At 38.1% G+C, this 20,593-nt stretch overlaps 1 protein-coding gene across 1 annotated transcript in view; it reads right to left on the bottom strand.

Annotated features, from left to right (window-relative positions):
* The window catches only part of bcat2 (branched chain amino-acid transaminase 2, mitochondrial), a 221,255-nt gene that overhangs the window by 93,701 nt on the left and 106,961 nt on the right, over positions 1–20,593 (bottom strand). The window contains exons 6-7 of the mRNA XM_039773887.1: positions 15,523–15,686; positions 15,287–15,429 (exon numbers count right to left, since the gene is read on the bottom strand). Coding sequence (XP_039629821.1) covers positions 15,287–15,429; positions 15,523–15,686 — 307 coding nt within the window. The remainder of the gene's footprint in view (positions 1–15,286; positions 15,430–15,522; positions 15,687–20,593) is intronic.

Raw genomic sequence — 20,593 nt, 5'->3', positions numbered from 1 at the left:
TAATAATTGAATGTGATGATTTTATATAGCACGGATCGGAAATCAGCAGTTCTTAGCATTGCACCACGCAAGCTGTCGTATCAACCGCCTACTGTAACTTGCTTTATTTTTTCTTCACTTATAGTCTAGAATAAAAGTGCACTTGTTTTTTATTCTTGTACACCAACATATGTTCCTGTGTTTGAGCAACACGGGCATGCTCAAAAAAATAGACGTGTAATGCGACGAAAAGTGCACGCAGGCACTTCAGTTCGCAAGCATTGGTACGAGAATGCAGTCACAAGTACGCTGCAGAGCTACAGCGCATCTTTATGTGAAAACAGCATTCTCAGATGGGGGTAGGGAAGGATCCTGAACACGACTGAGACTGAGAATGAAAAGTGAATAAAAAAAAAACTAACCTTTACAAGTATCATAAATTACTGGCTGTTACACACTGAAATCAAATGCGTGTTTTTATTCTAAAATAGTAAGAATAAGAGCAGTTTACTTCTCAAAACTGAACCACGTGGGATCGAACTCATGACCTTTTGGATACTAGTCAGTGGCAGATACCATTACACTATCGTGGCAACTGTAGTACGTATGTGTCAATATGGCATGCTAAGGTGGCTTTTTTCTGCAGTTATATTTTTGAATAAAAGCATACTTGTTCTATCATATGTGTACCTTTTGTGATAGTGTTTGATATTTGGACTTCAGGCTTCATACATTATATAGTTTATGCTTACATTTTGTCATTTACTACTGCAATGTGAAAAACGTTTCTGTTTTAAAAATGTGTTTACACGGATTACTGTAGAAACGGAACACACGTGAAATGCGTGTATTCCAAATAATGATCTATTATTTCCACTCTAAAACTCCACTTCACTCCCAGATAATCAATCAAGGCATGAGCTGGGAGAAGTTTGTGCACGTTCTTAGTCGGTGGGGAGATGGAATAGCTGGCTGCTTGCAGCCTGATTTTTATCAGCACATTTAGATGACAAAAGACGCTGGTGGAGAGCTGTGAACGATTTTAAGAAGCGATTTAAGGTGGGACGGAATTACGAGTTTTTTCGTAGGCTCTGGTAATTCTAGTGTTAAGAACACGAGGATAAATATTATCTGGTCCGGGTGATTTGTTTGATTTCATCTTATTTAATCTGAGCAGTACTTCTCCCTCTACAATTTCCAAATCCCTCAGTACTTCCTTAGTAGTTGCGTTTACCGCTGGCAGGTTATTCACTTGCCCACTTGTAAACACCTCAGAAAAATGTAAGTTTAGGGCATCTGCTATTTCACTGTCTGTATCTTTTAATTCCCCTTTACTATTCCTGATGCACTTGACCTCCTCCTTAACTGTTCTTTTACTACTAAAATACTGAAAGAATCTCTTAGGGTCTTCTTTCGCCTTATCTGCTATATTCCTCTCCAACTGTCTTTTAGCCTCCCTGATATCCATCTTAATAGTTGTCCTCATGTTCTCATACGCTCTACGATTCACTTTGCAATCATTAGTCTTACATGCCTAAATTTGGAATTAATAGGAAACTAAAAAAACTCCACGGTGGATTAATAAAGATTTAAAAAAAAAACGTTGCAAAGGAAAACACTGCTGCATAAGGCATATATCTGTCCTGCATTACATGTAAAACATTTTTAAACCTGTTCCACTGCTCCTCGACTGTCTCCACATTTAAAAGCTTATCAAATTGTATCCTACTTAGACTTTGTCGCATCTGCTCAAAATTAGCCCTACCAAAGTTTAACTTAACAATTTTAGTCTTTGCATCTGCACTCTTACAAAATACTGAGAATTGTATTACATTATGGTCACTTAACCTTAGTGGTTCAATCACCTCTACACCCTCAATTCTATCCTGATTATTACAAAATACTAAATCCAGACAGGCCTCACCCCGTGTTGGTGCTTTAACATGCTGTACTAAAAAACGTTCACTGATTACTTCGAAAAACTCCTGCTCTTGTACTCCTCCATCTGCAAGGTTATCCCAGTTAATATTTGGATAATTAAAGTCCCCCATGACTATAATATCTCCCTATACACTTGCTTTTTTGAAATTACTAAAAAGATGTGTGTTGAAATTACTGTCTGAATTGGGTGGTCTATAACACACTCCTAAAATAGGACCAGTTTCCCTAATATTTTCCAGGCTAAGCCACATGTCCTCACTAAGATGGGGCTCATCATCCAACAGAAGAGGTCTTAGATTCTACCTGGCCCTGCTGACGTCACATCTGGGTCCGAGGCTAAGGAGGAAGACCTTGTTGTCACGTCCGGGCTCGAGCCTATGGCTGAAGACCCTTCTGAGCCCGACCACTCTGACACCACTTCCTGTCTTCCGCTTTAACAATAGAATTACCAGAGCCTATGAAAAAACTCGTAGATCCGTCCCACCTTAAATCGCTTCTTAAAACCGTTCTCACCTCTCCGCCAGCATCTTTTGTAATCTAAATGTGCTGATAAAGACAATCTGCAAGCAGCCGACTATTCCATCCCCCACCGACATAGAACGTGCACGAACTTCTCCCAGCTCATGCCTTGATTGATTATCTGGGAGTGAAGTGGAGTTTTAGAGTAGAAATAATAGATCCTTATTTGGAATACACACAGTTCACGTGTGTTCAGTTTCTACAGTAATCTGTGTAAACACATTTTTAAAACAGAAAAGGTTTTCATATTGTAGTAGTAAATGACAAAATGTAGACATAAACTATATAATGTATGAAGCTTGAAGTCCAAATATCAAAGAAACACTTTCACAAAAAATACAAATATAACAGAACAAGTATGCTTTTTTATTCAAAAATATAACTGCAGAAAAAAAAAGCTTCCTTAGCATGCAACATTGACACATATTTACTGTAACTGCTACAGTAGCCTAATGGTATCAGCTGCTTACTGGTAATCAAAAGGTCATGAGTTTGATCCCACACGACTCCATTTTGAGAAGTAAACTGCTCTTATTCTTACTATTTTAGAATAAAAACATACATTTGATTTCAGTGTTTAACAGCCGGTGTAACTTATGATATTTGTAAAGGTTAACTTTGGTTTTTTTTTTTATTCGCTTTTCATTCCCTCAGTCGCGTTCAGGATCCTTCCCTACCCCAAGCCCCCCCTCCCACCATCTGACACTGCTGTTTCCACATAAAGACGTGCGATAGATCTGCAGTGTACTTGTGACTGCATTCTCATACCAAATGCTTGCGAACTGAAGTGCCTTCGTGCACTTTTTGTGGCATTACACGTGTATTTTTTGAGCACGCCCGTGTCACTCAAACACAGGAACATATGTTAGTGTACAAGTATGACAAAACAAATGCACTTTTATTCAAGACTATAACCGAAAAAAAAAGAAAGCAAGTAACAGTATACGGTTGCTACGATAGCTTGCGTGGTGCAATGCTAAAAACTGCTGATTTCTGATCTGTGCTATATAAAATCATCAAATTCAAATATTAACAGTTCCCACACACCCTTCCTACATTTACGACATGTTTACTTGTTGCAGTGTACACACCTCTCTGTGCTATGATTCCTATTACACTGAATGAGCACCTGACACTGTACTTTCTTCCCTACATAAGTAACATTTGAGCTATAGCTCGTCTTTATGTGGGGATCGTGAACTCGACTGAGAGAATGGAACTGAATAAAAAAAAAGCTAACCTTTACAATTATCATGCATTTACACTGGCTCTTACAGACTGACTAAAATCAAATGTATGTTTTTATTCTAAAATAGTACAGTACATGCAATATTATTTGAAAAGAAACAGCGTCAGATCGGGTTTGAATACACGCTGACACTGTTACAGAAGGCGTTATCTTATTCAGCCGTTTCAATGCACAGTACATGCAATATTATTTGAAAACAAACAGCATCAGATCGGGCACATATTCAAACCCGATCTGACACTGTTCGTTTTCAAATAATATTACATTAGTGTGATGATGTTTTCACATATATTGTCTCTTTCTTTCATCTTGCGGTTTGGAATCAGTGACTGCGTGTTTCTTTTCCCCGATCTTGCCAGTCCGCACATGTTGCTGTATGGTGGTGTTTCTTTTGTACTCCAGGACATGCAGAGGACAGAATAGTACAGAGCAGTAAGTTCAGCGCTATATGCAATCAGACAGGCAGAGAAGGCACTAGATATATAAATAAACAGGGAAGGCACTGTATAATAGATATATAAAAAAACAGCTAAGGGGATAGATATATAGCAGGTCTGTTGCGCTCTGAGTGACAAAATTTTACCAGCACGCCACGGAAACTTTATAATTCTTAAACCATTTATTAAAAAAATATGAAAAAGTTTCTATTTTAACAATGTGTTTACACAGATTACCATAGAAATGGAACACACATGAAATGCGTGTGTTCCAAATAATGATCTATTATTTCCACTCTAAAACTCCACTTCACTCCCAAATAATCAATCGAAGCATGAGCTGGGAGAAGTTCGTGCACGTTCTAAGTCGGTGGGGGGATGGAATAGCTGGCAGCTTGCGGTTTTTTTTATCGGCACATTTACAGACAAAGGAGGCTGGCGGAGAGGTGAGGACGGTTTTAAGAAGCAATTTAAGGTGGGACGGATCTATGAGTTTTTTCGTAGACTCTGGAAATTCTAGTGTTAAAAGCCTCCACCTTTTCCTTATTCCCTCAGTTCTGTTTTGGACTCGGTTTTGTGCATATATATATGCATTATAAAAAGAAATCCTGTCCTGGAAAGCAAAAGCAAGGCTACGATGCGTGATCTTCTCAGAAGACATTTAAAAGACCTGTGAGACAAAAGAGACTTGCCACGGTGCGTCTCACAGGTACATAGAAGAAGATGCTTGCAAGACATGCCCTATTTATAGGCAATATCAATAAATAAGACCACGGGCAGAATAAACAAATCAGTACTGTAAAAGCAGTCAAGCAGCACACACAGCTCCAGGGCTCTCAGTGCATATAAAGTGTATAAGGTCAATACAGTAGAAATTAAATGAATAGCGTAGAAATGAAACGTTGACGACTAAACGAAGAAGAAAGAAAAGCGCGGAGAAGAGAGACCCATGGCCACAGAGCTTCTCACAAGGGACCTTAAACATGAGACTTTGTGCCAGGACCGTCTCACGATGACATGGAACATGAGATTCTTGCAAGACACTCCCTACTTACAATCAATATCAAATAAACCAAGAGGCAGCAAAACATTCAGTCGTCTAAAGGATTTGAGCACACACAGATTTAGGGCTCTCAGCGAATATAAAGCGTATAAGGACAGTACGTTATAAATGAAATGTAGACATCTAAGCGAAGAAGAAAGCAGTGTGGAAAAAAGAGACTTAAAAGCGTGGGAGAGAAAAAAGAACAAAAAAGAATAATCGAGGTGCAAATTCAGAAAATAAGGAAAGTAATTATCAGCCCGGAATTAGGGCTGGGCCATATGATACCTTTCACGGTAATACCGGTACAATGTTAGGCAATGATAAGAAAATGAAATATTGCGATAGAATATGGGTAAAACTAACATGCACAGTGCCTTTGTTTTCATACGCACATGGCAGAAAAAGCATGGCGGCGACGGAGAATGAGAAGGGCGAAAGCGGATCGTTGAATGAAACGGATGAACCAGAATTGGTTTGTAAAAATGGTGCAACTTCAGTGGTGTGGAACTGGTTTGGTTTTCGCCTGTCAGATACTCAACAAAGCACAATTTTTTGTACAACATGCAAGTGGGCTGTCGTGGCGAAGGAAGGAAACACCATAAACCTATTTCATCAGTTGAAGCAGAAGCACTTGGAGTACAACAAAGCTGTTAAAGCACGTGAAGAGGCATCTGCTTCAACTAGCGTGGTGGTGAGACCAAAGAAGCTGACTAAAGAAACAATCGGCGTAGCTTTAAATAGCTGCACGCCTTATGACAAAAGTAGCAAATGCTGGGGGGAAACTAACTAATGCAGTGACACATTGTTTAGCCAGGGATATGATGCCCATTCAGAGTGTGGAAAGAGAAGGTTTCACAAAGATGCTTAAAAAAGTTCGATCCACGCAACAAGCTGCCCACCAAGAAATACTTCTCTAAACTCGCCTTGCCTGCTTTATATGAAGAGGTCCGTACTGAGTTGTCAAATGCATTATCTTCGGTGGAGTTTTTTGCGTCCACCATGGACATGTAGTCAAGCCGAACATCAGACCCCCTACATGAGCCTCACAATACACTATGTGGACAAAGACTGGAAGCTACAAAACAAGTGCCTTAAAACAGGTTTTTTCCCCAAGGACCATAAAGAAGAAAATATAGCCAAAGGCTTAAAAGAGTTCCTCAGTCCGTGGAATCTTCAGAAGGAAAAACAAGTGTGTGTGACAATCGACAACGGGGCCAACGTTGTGAAAGCCATCGCACTCAACAACTGGACCAGACTTTCATGCTTCGGACATCACCTGCACATTGCAATAGGTAAGTTAATTATAACGTAGTGTTCTCCCTAGCGTCTTTTAGCCGGGCGCTCCGCTAAATTAGTTCAGCGCCCGGCTGTCATCTCGCATGACATTGTGAGATGACAGCCGCAGATCTGCAGGCACAGGCAGATCTAATGATCTGCAGAGATGGCAAGGGACGGGCAGGCGGGTGGGCAAATACTGCTAAAGCTAATATCGGGTGTCAAGGCAGAGCAGAGTTCACAAGCAAAGACTATAGGGAGGTGGGGTTTCGAGAGCGGGCTGTACATGGTAATAGCGGAGGTGTAGCAGCTTAATACAGTTGCAAGGTGTATGGAGAGGAGGACAGGCGAGAGGGTGTTGTACATGCTAATAGCAGGAGTGAAGTGGCAATTTACAAGCAAAGAATATGTGAAGGTGGGCGGGCAAGAGGAGGTCTGATAAAATAACAAAAAATCTAGTGAAACCAGCCTGTCAGATATCAGAAAAAAGGCGTCAGGAAGTGATCTCTCTGTTCTCAGCGTCAGCGCAGTCAGTATAGTGCGGCTGAGCGTACAGCAGCTCCCTTCTTGTAAAGTACATTGCAAACCAATATATACACATACAGTTATTTAAGCATTAGGTGTGTTCTGTGTGCAAAAATCCTTGTAGCCCTCACTGTGGTTCCTGTTTAAAGTGACCCCATCTGCCATTCTTATATTTGCTCATATTTGGACCTGTGTCCATATTGCAAAAAGTGTGCAGAAACCCCTGCAGCACACACTGTGTCCTGAGCAAAAGTTTTGTCACTGAATTGCTGAGGGTTTTGTACGGAAGCATATTAGGGCCACGGTGAAGAAAAAAAAAATACGGACAAAGTGAAGAAAAAAAACTATATGTCGAGAATAAAGTTGAGATGTTGACTTTATTCTTGACATTTCCACTTTAATCTTGACGCTTATGACGAGAATAAAGTCAACATGTTGCTACATAATTTATGACGGAGGTTTGAGAAAATCTAGTAAATTAAACATTCATTTTAAGATGAAGTTTAGTTTATGATGTTCTACTTTAATGACAAACTACGAGAATAAAGTCAACATGTCAAAATTAATCTCGAGATAAACGGCGAGAATAATGTAGAAATGTCGAGATTAAAGTGGAAATGTCGAGAATGCGTACCTGCCATAGTGCAAGTGTGAATTGAATATCCAACAGGCTCTCCCTTTACCACTGAAAAGTCTTAATGTTGGTAAAAATGCACATTACACCTCTGAAAGAATAATGCAAGAGCTGCTGGATGTCTTAGCATCAGAAATAAAATCTAACATACTGAAAAATATACACACAGAAAAGTTTTTCAGTATTTTGTGTGATGAAACCACAGATATCTCAGATGTAAAACAATTAATTATTTACATTAAATATGTTTGCCAGGTCACTAAAGAGGTCAGAGTTAGTTTTGTATCAACCCGCAATATGATTGACTGCATAGCGGAGACTATAATCAACACACAGAGTGAGACTATGGACACTCTAGGCTTGAATTTTATGTTATGTTTTATGTTGCAAAGCAACTCTTTTTAAGTTTTGTGGATATTGTACATGGTTATGCTCAGGATATGTCAGCCCATTTCCACTGGAAATTACTTTTGGTTAAACTTTCAGCAAGGAATTTGCATTTGCACTGTTACATTTTTATATAGCTTTAATACACATAAAACAGCTGCTTGTTTAAGTGAAAATAAATTGAAGGGTTTTTTTTTGCACTAATAAAGTTGTGGAGTTGTAAAGTATTTTGTCTCGTGCCAATCATATCGTCAGTTATATCGTTATCGCAAATGTTCAAATATATATCGTGATAAATATTTTTGGCCATATTGCCCCGCCCTACCCGGAACAAGTGGAATTGAAAAAAAAAGCATGACCAATCCGGCTCAGAATTAAAAGACAAAGAGTAAAAGACAAAGTAGAACTTCATAAAGACGTTTACAAACGTTGGCGCTAAACACATGTAGAGCAGTTTAGAGATTATGAAAGCAGTAAAATTAGAAAGGCTCCAAAAAAAAAAAAAAACGGCACTATACATATGTGGAGAAAGTTGAAGGATATGAAAGTAGGAAAATTAGAAAATATAAAAAAAAAGAAAGTAAAGATCACAGTAGCGCAAACAAACTGCCTCATTTAACTATGAACCAGTCTAACTTTGGTTTTGCACAATAATCACTACACTATTGCACCTTAACACTTAATTCTACTTTATTTACATAATTTACTTATTCATTATGTTCTACTATACTGTTATCTTTCAATCTATGACTTTTTGTTAATCTAACTGATATTTTTGTAACTTTGCACAGTTTTTGATAAGCATTTCACTGTATGTTGTCCTGTATGACTATGCACGTGACAAATAAAGAATCTTGAGAATTTCAAAAACGGAGTTTAGCGCACATGCATTTATTAGTTACTTTGTAAAAAAATTATTAACTGCTGATGATGTAGATCGTTTTGTCTGTGCTGAAATTCCAAACAGAGAAACCTATCCTGAATTGTGGTACAAAGTCATTAAACACATGTCTCAATGACCTCATTAAAAAGAGTCAGCATATTGGGACTTGCAAGATTACAAATATTGTTTTTACAGAAGTTCAAAGAAAAAAAAAATCTTAAAAGTGTGTATTTGGAAAACCGAACACGGGGATTGGCGAGCGAAGCCCCCCTAGTTTTCACTAAAAAATAAAAAATAACATAACTGCAACTGCAATACTTATTTTGAGACACTGTTAATGTGTAAGAGACCTAAATGTTTTCAAAAACAGATACAAAGTTACCATAAAGAGGTATAAACAATATAACTTTGCAGTGCTATTGGATATGTCAACTAAACATGGTACAATGATAACTGGCAGACTGGGCACAAAAAGGAAATTGATTCCAGGATTGTACATCATAAATTGTCTTGGTTATGAACTATAAAATCCAGTTTTTAAAAAGAAATCCCTAAAGCAAAAATCATTAGAATAGGCCATTCAGGTCTACAAGCTCGTTCATCTTACTCACCTACATTGTCCATAAGGTCCTATTCTCTACCACGCTACTCTGTAATTAATTCCATATGTGTGTGATTACTTGCTTAAAAATGAAAAAAGTTTAACATTTTAAATTGTTATAGAACTGATTTTAAAGCAACAAATGGGATTTACTGTACTAATGTCTTCCATAATTTGAAACAGTTTAACCATTTACCTCTTAACCTTCATTCTCTTAAACTGAAAAGATCACAGATCACACCTGTTCATGCTAGAATCAGCATAGTTATTCTTCTCTGGACATTCTCTTGCGCTACTATATCAGTACTTCAGCTGAGGGTTATAAAACTCATTGACTCCATTACCTGTACTCCACACATTGTGATATATAACCTAGCATCTTATTAGCTTTGTTGATTGCTTCTTTACACTATCAAGTCAAGTCAAGTTTGGGATCCCGGTTGGCAACCCCCCAGGCAGTCCAGTCCCACCCTCCGGAAATGACCCTCTATCTGCCGCAGCTAGGTGTTACGTGGGTGACCCCTTGGCTTGGTCCAACCACTCGGGTCCCCAACAATGAGAATCTTATGAGTTGGATCACCCCGGGGAAATGTGCCACATGGCCATAGTGCTGTAACTGACGCTCCCTCACAATGCAGGTAATGTGCCTCATTCGGGACTCCATGAGCAACCACTCATTCGACACAGAGTCAAAACAAACGGTACCCAAGGATTTTCTGTAGAGAGACAGTACTAAAGTTCTATAACATAGAGGGATACACATTTTTTAGGAAGGATAGACAGAACAGAAAAGGAGGTGGGGTTGCTGTTTATGCCAAACAGGAATTAAATGTAAGTCATCTTCAGTTGGATGATGAGCCCCATCTTAGTGAGGACATGTGGCTTCGCCTGGAAAATATTAGGGAAAAAGGTCTCATTTTAGGAGTGTGTTATAGACCACCCAATTCAGACAGTAATTTCAACACACATCTTTTAGTAATATCAAAAAGGCAAGTTTACAGGGGGATATTATAGTCATGGGGGACTTTAATTATCCAAATATTAACTGGGATAACCTTACAGATGGAGGAGCACAAGAGCAGGAGTTTTTAGAAGTAATCGCGACTGTTTTTAACACAGCATGTTAAAGCACCAACAAGGGGTGAAGCCTATCTGGATTTAGTATTCTGTAATAATCAGGATAGAATTGAGGGTGTAGAGGTGATTGAACCACTAGGGTCAAGTGACCATAATGTAATACAATTCTCAGTATTTTGTAAGAGTACAGATGCAAAGACTAAAATTGTTAAGTTGAACTTTAGTAGGGCTAATTTTGAGCAGATGCGACAAAGTCTAAGTAGGATAGACTGGGATAAGCTTTTAAATGTGGAGACAGTCGAGGAGCAGTGGAACAGGTTTAAAAATGTTTTACATGTAATGCAGGACAGATACATACCTAAATTTGGAAGTAATAGGAAACTAAAAAATCTCCACGATGGATTAATAAAGATTTAAAAAAGAAGTTGCAAAGGAAAAACTGCTGTATAAGGCATATAAGACTAATGACTGCAAAGAGAACCGTAGCGCGTATGAGAACATGAGGGCAACCATTAAGAAGGATATCAGAGAGGCTAAAAGACAGTTGGAGAGGAATATAGCAGATAAGGCAAAGAAGACCCCAAGAGATTCTTTCAGTATTTTAGTAGTAAAAGAACAGTTAAGGAGGAGGTCAAGTTCATCAGGAATAGTAAAGGGAATTAAAAGATACAGACAATGAAATAGCAGATGCCCTAAACTTACATTTTTCTGAGGTGTTTACAAGTGAGCAAGTGGATAACCTGCCAGAGGTAAACACAACTACTAAGGAGGTACTGAGGGATTTGGAAATTGTAGAGGGAGAAGTGCTGCTCAGATTAAATAAGATGAAATCAAACAAATCACCAGGCCCAGATAATATTTATCCTCGTGTTCTTAAGGAGGCTAGTGAGTACATATATAAACCCTTGACACGTATTTTTAGGAAGTCACTGTGCACTGGAGAGATTCCAAAGGACTGGAAAATGGCAAATATCATCCCATTATATAAAAAGGGTGACAGGGCAGATCCAAGCAACTATAGGCCAGTAAGCTTAACAAGCATCACAGGAAAATTAATGGAAGGAATTATTAAGGATAAGATTGAGCAACACATGACAAGGACAGGAGTTATTCTGAACAGTCAGCATGGGTTCAGAGGGGGAGGTCGTGTTTTACTAACATGTTGGAATTCTATGAGGAGGCAACAAAAGGATACGATCAAAGTGGAGCTTATGATATTATTTATCTGGACTTTCAGAAAGCATTTGATAAGGTGCCACATGAGAGGTTGGGCATCAAGTTAAAAGAAGTGGGAATTCAGGGTGATGTTTTTAGATGGGTGCAGAATTGGCTCAGACACAGGAAGCAGAGGGTGATGGTGCGAGGAACCTCATCAGAACTGGCTGATGTTAAGAGTGGTGTTCCACAGGGGTCAGTGCTAGGGCGCTGCTATTTTTAATATATATAAATGATTTAGATAGGAATATAAGTAACAAGCTGGTTAAGTTTGCAGATGATACCAAGATAGGTGGATTAGCAGATAATTTGGAATCCGTTATATCATTACAGAAGGACTTGGATAGCATACAGGCTTGGGCAGATTTGTGGCAGATGAAATTTAATGTCAGTAAATGTAAAGTATTACACATAGGAAGTAAAAATATTAGGTTTGAATACACAATGGGCGGTCGAAAAATCGAGAGTACACCTTATGAGAAGGATTTAGGAGTCATAGTGGACTCCAAGCTATCAACTTCCAAACAGTGTTCAGAAGCCATTAAGAAGGCTAACAGAATGTTAGGTTATATAGCACGATCTGTGGAGTACAAGTCCAAGGAGGTTATGCTCAACCTTTATAATGCACTGGTGAGGCCTCATCTTGAGTACTGTGTGCAGTTTTGGTCTCCAGGCTACAAAAGGACATAGCAGCACTAGAAAAGGTCCAGAGAAGAGCGACTAGGCTGATTCCAGGTCTACAGGGGTTGAATTATGAGGAAAGATTAAAAGAGCTGGGCCTTTACAGTTTAAGCAAAAGAAGATTAAGAGGTGACATGATTGAAGTGTTTAAAATTATGAAGGGAATTAGTACAGTGGATCGAGACTTGTATTTTAAAATGAGCTCATCAAGAACACGGGGACACAGTTGGAAACTTGTTAAGGGTAAATTTCGCACAAACATTAGGAAGTTTTTCTTTACACAAAGAACGATAGACACTTGGAATAAGTTACCAAGTAGTGTGGTAGACAGTAAGACGTTAGGGACTTTCAAAACTCGACTTGATGTTTTCTTGGAGGAAGCAAGTGGATAGGACTGGCGAGCTTTGTTGGGCTGAATGGCCTGTTCTCGTCTAGATTGTTCTAATTGTTCTAATTGTTCTAATATAAAGGCAGTCTCAGGTCACTGGCTAGCGTCCATGTCTCACAACCATATAGCAATACAGGAAGCACCAGGACTCTAAAGACTTGGACTTTTGTCATTTTGCATAGGTATTAGGAGCACCACACACCCCTTTCCAGCAACCTCATGACCCCCCGTGCTCTCTCAATCCGTCCACGACTTAATAGGAAAAGTCACCAGAGACATGAAAGTCACTGCCAAGGTAAGTAAACCTCTTGTACACTATCTGGATGTAGATAGTGATGAGTCCACTATGACTCATAGAACCATCATTTCGGACCTCCTATTGTGTATTCAAATCTAAGCTTTTTACCTCCTAAATTAAATACTTTAAATTTACTTACATTACATTAATCTGCCATAAATCTGCCCAAGACTTTATGTTGTCCCTCTTTAATAATTTTCCTGATTCTACTTTATCTGCCTTTCCACCTAGTTTGGTATCATCAGGAAACTTAACCAGCTTATTAATTTTATTCTTGTTCAGATCACAGTGTATCTATATTAAAATAAGCAGCCACCCTAGCAATAATCCCTGTGGAACACCACTTTTAACATTCCCCTCACAATTATCCCTTAATTCCTGCGTTTTAGACAATTTTATACCCACTTATAAACTATGCCCTGAATTCCCACCTCTTTTAGCTTGACCACTAACCTTTCATGTCTAACCTTATCAAACACGTTCTGAAAATCATGATAAATAATATCATACACATCTCTCTGATTGAAGCCTGTTGTTGCTTCTTCATTGAATTCCTGCTCATTAATGAAACACACCCAGGCCAAGAGGTTAAAAAAGAGGAGTGGGTATCTTAAGTGCTGCTCTTTAGGTGCTTGATAAAACCAGTAGAGCACTGTTCTCTCTCACACACACATAAAAACAAATACACACTCCACAAGCTTCATAGGAGGGCTCCACTTCTTCTGGCAGTCCACGAACACTTTTGCAGCATCCTTCTTCCAGGTCCATGTGGAAAAAATTTTAATGTCAAAAATATCACTCCATAAAAGATTCCTTTTCAAAATTTTACACACACAGAAATTTAAAACATATTGACTGCATTATCTTGGCTGTTGTTTTATCAGGGATTAATATATATTCTAATACTAATATCTCTAACTATAAAATTTTTGTCTTTCAATTGTTTTAAGTTTGTTTTTAGGGTTTTTGCTAAATTGTCTTCCCATGGCATCCCACATCATATGTTAATACTAACAGAAATTAACACTAATATTTTTTTACTTTCTAAGTGTAGGAGCCAATCTTAGAAAGTTGATGCTTTAAGTTAAACTCACGTAATTTGAAGAGAATAGAATTTTGGTATAGTCTTTTACCCCCTGTAAGTTAATAAGACATAGGACTTTTTTGCTATATCTAAGATACAGTGTGTCTAACTATGCTAACAGTGACTGAAAGATCCATTTACAGCATGGAAATTGGATAGGCATACAGTTTTCTGACCATTTCAAAATGGTTCAGCTGTATGAGAGAACTTAAACAAACAAGATGTAAGCCTTAAATAGAGCTTTTCTTTTCTTGCAGTACCTATCTTTTCTCTATTTTTGTGTGAACTGTTTTATTTTGAAATTTTACTAAAGTTTTTAAAATTAAGATATTTTGTCTGTGGAATCATTTCAATGCATCAAGCTTTTGCCAGAATCTCATTTTGCATACTAGAGCTGCTGAACTTTGGTAATTTTGGGAAGACACAGCTACACTAAGATTGATCATGAGCAATAAATATTTAGCTAGATGCAATTCACTTTTGTGGCATTCATTTAATGCCACAATGAAAAAGCTCTTACATGAATTACAGTACTTATAGCGGTAACGTTGGAGTTTTACATTTTAGCACTGCGGGTGACATCAGTACAGTACTGTACAGTATACAGGTTTACCTTTACATTCTTTTTTTTAGGTAATGTATTAAGCAGAGTTTGAAATTCAATTAAAGTATTTTGGAGGCATATTTAGGTTTAAACTATAAAAATAGGCATTTTTTTTAACCACATCCATAATTCGGGGTTTTTCACAATTCGTGGGTGCTCTAGGAACGTAACCCCCACAAATTTCGAGGGTGTACTGTACTCTAAGCAAAGAGATATTCTGCTGCAGTTTTACTGAACATTACCTGGAATTTGTTATCCCATTCACTTATGACTACCACTACCACACCTCTAGGGGAAAATCACAGAATAAGAAAATGGTGATAGGGTGTAAAACTAAATACACAGATTGATACAAGTTATTCAAAAAGTCAAAAATCTAAAAATCTAAAGCTAGAAAGCAGACATTCAAGCAAGATAATTTGGAATTCAAAGAAACCACCTTAATATAAAATAGATACACACACCTCCATTAGTGTTCTTCCAGTAGATGAAAATGTTCATTGTGCCAACCTCAGTGATTTCATGGTCTGGCCCATAAAGCCACAGAGCCTGCTGACAGCCAAGCCGTGCAGCCTCATTTTGCACGTAGATGGTGGGACCATAGTTCCTGTAGGCATTTATCAAGGAAAAAACTATTGAATAGTGCTGGAGGGAAAAATAGTTATTAAGTAATAATATATGGATTTGGAATTCTACTAACCCGCCCATTTTGCAGTCTCCAACTCCACCCTTCCAGGCTCTAACAAATCGTGGGTCAGCAAGAAGAGAAACAGGATTAAATGCCCCTGTAGTAAAGTAAGGTCCGACTGGTCCTATGATAACATAAAGGAGGGCATGGTTGGGCTTAGCAACTCCAAGAGAAGGCTGACAAGAAAATAAAAGTGGAAAAATGTAGATATAACTGTTTGACTCAATATTTTGCTCTTTTATTATTTTATATCTTAATTAAACATTGTTAAGTCAAACTCTTCATGTTATGATATACTATTTATGTGGTGATGTTTATACAACTAAAATGATCAATTTGAACAAAGAAACAATTCAATTGTGTAATTAGGACCATTCAAAAATCTGTGCATTTGGAAAGACATGTTGCAACACTGGTGTCAAAGTTATGTGTCCGCAGTTAATGAAAATTATGAAGACACCTCCTGCTCATCCATCTATCCATCCATTATCCAACCCGCTATATTCTAACTACAGCGTCACAGGGGTTTTCTGGAGCCAATCCCAGCCAATACAGGGTGCAAGGCAGGAAACAAACTCCGGGCATGGTGCCAGCCCACCGCAGGGCACGCACACACACACCCACACATCAAGCACACACTAGGGACAACTAAGAATCGGCAATGCACATAACCTGCATGTCTTTGGACTGTGGGAGGAAACCAAAGCACCCGGAGGAAACCCACGCAGACAAGGGGAAGCGAACCCGGGTCCCCTAACTGCGAGGCAGCAGCGGTACCCACTGTGCCACCGTACCACACCCTCCTGCTCATTTTAAACAAATTCTTATCAATAAAAGGCAACTGCATCTGTAACAGAACTTACATTCATAGCTATAAGCATGAAAGAAAAACAATGTGACAGTGTATAAAAAGTACTGTAGTGTATATCAAATTGAACTGGCATTATTCAAATAATTTGTATTCAGCAAACTTCAACTTAAGAGCCTAGCATATTATAGAATAGTTACAAAAAACAGATAAAAAAAATTTAACATAAATACAAAACAAAATGTTGAAATATAAACAGAAACAATCAGCAACACAAAAACATAATAAATATTTGGCTGAAATCAAACAAAACAAATCACTAGGACCAAATAACATTTATCCTTGAGCCCCTGAAGGGGTTAGTGATTACTTGTATAAACCCATGACACATATTTTTAGAATGTCACTGCACACTGTGGTAATTCCAAAGACTAGAACAGGGCAAATATTATCCTGTTATATAAAAAGGGTGGTTGTGCAGGTCCAAGCAACTACTGGCAAGTAAGTTTACAGATTAATTAACAAAATTAATTATTAAGGAACAGATTAAGCAACACATGGTGAAAACTAGAGTTTTAACACACTTCTTAAATCCTTCCTTCACGACATAATCTGGACTGTTACAACAACAATACATTGGCTTTGTTCCAGCCACTTTTAAAATGGCTTCTGTAACCCCAATGTTAAAAAGGTTTAGACTTGATGCTGACAACAATTTTTGACCAATTTCGCATTTACCTTTTCTTTCAACAGTTCATGATCATGGTGTAGCCTCCCAACTCACTAATTGCTTAATGTCTAATAAACTGATGGGACCCTTTCAGTCTGGTTTCAGAGTGCAGCACTGCTGTGAAACTGCCATTCTTCGCATAATGAATGATTTACTTTGGCAGCAGACTCTGGACAAACTAGCATATTAATTATGCTAGACCTCAGTACAGCATTTGCCACTGCAATATAACAAAGAGTGAAAAATTGAAGGGGGTCTAAATAGTTTCCCACTGTATATCTTGGTTTGGATAGCATACCAGATTAAGCAGATATGTGGCAAATAAAATTTAATGTAAATAAATGTACAGTATTACACTTGCAAAGTAGTACTAGGGTGTTGTACCGTGTTAGCCATTATGAATGTAGAGAAAAGCCAAGCAAATTACACCTTTTATTGGCTAACTACAAAGATTACAATATGCAAGCTTTTGATGCAACTCAGGCCCCTTCTTCAGGCAAGATGTAATCCTGTTTACATACTTACTGTATGTATACTGTAATCTTTTTAGTTAGCCAACAAAATGTGTCATTTGTTTGGCTTTTCTCTACTTGCAAGTAAAAACGTTAGACTTGAATAGACAATGGGGGTCTGAAAATTGAAAGTACTGCTTATAAGAAGGATTTAGGAGTCACAGTGGACTTGTCACTATCAACTTCTACACACTGTTCAAAAGTCCTTCAAGAAGGTTAATAGAATGTTAGGTTATACAGTATAGAAAACCTGGATCTTTTGACTTTTAAACTCTGTTTTAAAGACTGATATAGACGGATTTTAAATTCTGTGTCTTTGCCGATTTGAATCTTGTATCTTTTAGAATCTTTGTTACAAATTGCTACAATTACCTCTTTTGTAATGTATCAGACCTGGAGTAATTAAGATCCAAACAGAGAACCAGCCTGCAAAAGGCACTTATTGATTATTCCTTTAATCATTGTTAATTCAATGCGATGTTTCGTGTTTAAGTTTGGAGTGCATGCTGAGAAAAAATGTCCAGCGCAGAGCAGGAGACAAAAGATCAAGAACAGTATATATAGGAAAAACAAAAGAAAGAACACCACAAAGAAATTGGTAAGACTACTGTGGTCTTTTAATAAGATTCTTTTTCAAATACTTTTTCTAACCCTTTTAAGACTTTTATCAGATGTATTTCCCACTTTTAACACCAGTGATTTAACCATGTTTTTATTAATTTTGCTTTTTTTGTAATAATACTGATTTTATATTGTTTATTTGGGTCAAGGTGCATCGTTAAGAGCACCTAGTGGGGGTGATTGCCATATTCCCACATGGGATAGCAGCTGAGAAGTGATGTCTTCAAAAGAAAACAAGTGGGTACCTGTTTTGCTGATTAGGACAGGTGGTGTTCAGGCTCAAGACAACCGTTTGGTCTGCACAGCTAGTAAGTCCCTTTGCTTAAGGTAGGTGTCCACATGGAGCGTTACAAAGCAGATGCCACACACTCGTATAAACAGTATAGTTAACAGTAACCAAAATAATGAACACAGGAATCTCCATAGCAATATATTCAAAGTATAGCGATAAGAGCACCTGGTGTGGGTAATTGCCATATTCTCACAGCGGTTAGCAGCTTTGGAGGGGACCTCCAATAATAAAAGCAGCAAGGTGAGCGGGCACCTGCATTGGTGATTGACACCGGTGACGGTCAGGTCTGAACAAAACCTTTTGGTCTGCTTATGCTGAGCTAGCAAATCTCTTTGCCTAAAGCAGTTATCCACGCACAGTTAAGGCTTTACAAGTGGGGCACTATAAAGCAGTGTTATTAAGGCAAAATTCCACCACAATACAGACTGATACTTTTAAACGAGTTCAACAAAAACACACAAACACAGCTGGAAACTTTTTAAGAGTATTTTTCATACAAACATGGGAATGTTTCTTCACACAGAGAACCACAGACACATGGAATAAGTTGCCAATAGATGTAGTAGACACTAGAACTTTAGGGTCTTTCAAAACTAGACAAAGTTATTTTGGAGAAAGTAGGTGGATAGGAATGATGAATTTTGTTGGGTTGAATTGCCTGTTCTTGTCTAAATTTTTCCTATTGTTTGAAATTCTACAAAGCTGTATATTCGCAAAGAGAAAAGAAAATAGTGACAACGGAAAAATCAACCCTGATATGTGGCCAGAGAGGAAGCAGTTTTCTTACAAGAACTGCCAAAAATAGGACTCAAAACACCACTGCTAAATAATATGACAGCTGTTTGTGCATTTAAAAAAAGTGGCTATTTTGCAATGACATACACAATCTTGTTGAAAATAAAATTAAAGAATTACCTAACAGAAGCAGCACTGACTTCGTGAAATCTAAATGTTTATTCTTTTGATGTCTCAAACTGGGGCACCTTGGTAAAAATTGTAACTACAGAATGAAATGCCAGATATGTTTTCTTCAGGAAAATGTTTGTCATGTTATAAAGACAATACTTCAATGTATAATCAGTGGCTTTGGAAAGAGACAATCTTGCAATAACAGATAGTTATAAGCTGCAAAACATACTTTTAATAGTGTGACAGTAATAGAGAGAGAAGTAAATGCAAAAGCAAATGTTTAACTTATTTGTTAAATTCAGTAGGATTTTGTCAGATTCTCAAAGGCCCAACTCATAACCATAACCCCACATTAGATTTAATTATAACTTACAAAGTTGAAATTCAAAATTTAAATATTACTCCATTAAATGAATTTATTTCCGATCACTACTTAATTACATTTGATTTAGTTCTGCCCTTGCCAATGCACTCACAGATTAAAACAAAGACAGTGACTGACTCATCACAAATTCTCCAACTTTCCATGTAGGTAGAAGGCTGAAATTTGGCAGGCTTATTCCTTACAGCTTACTTACAAAAGTTAAGCAGGTTTCATTTCGAAATTCTACACGTAACGGTCATAACAGTCGATAACGGTCGACAATGTCCGCCATGTTGAACTTTCTTATTTATGGCCCCATCTTCACGAAATTTGGTAGGCGGCTTCCCTGCGCTAACCGAAACCGATGTACGGTGGAACCTCGGTTTACGAGTAACTTGGTTTACGAGTGTTTTGCAAGACGAGCAAAAATTTTTAATAAATTTTGACTTGATAAACGAGCGATGTCTTGCAATACGAGCAGTATGGATACACTTTGTCTGCTGAGCGTCATGTGATCACAACTGAGCTGATGGTTCTTCTCTCTCTCTCCTTATCTCGCTCGCTTGCCCAGCACCTCTCTCTCTCTCCTTATCTTGCTTGCTTGCTTGCCCAGCGCGTCTCTCTGTTTACAGCGCGTCTCTCTCTCTCTCCTTATCTCGCTCGCCCAGCGCGTCTCTGTTTACAGGCGTCTCTCTCTCTCCTTATCTCGCTCGCCCAGCGCGTCTCTCTGTTTACTACAGCATTGTGACTGTGTGTGTGTGCGCTGTGAAGTGCGAGTCCCCATCTTGCTCCCCAAAACACGAAGCTGAGTCTCAGTACTTTAACACTAGTTTTATTCAGCTTGAAA

The sequence above is a fragment of the Polypterus senegalus genome, chromosome 13 (genome assembly GCF_016835505.1).
Source record: "Polypterus senegalus isolate Bchr_013 chromosome 13, ASM1683550v1, whole genome shotgun sequence".
NCBI lineage: Eukaryota > Metazoa > Chordata > Cladistia > Polypteriformes > Polypteridae > Polypterus > Polypterus senegalus.
The sequence above is the reverse complement of the archived record's forward strand: the minus strand, read 5'-3'. Positions and strand labels throughout refer to the sequence as shown.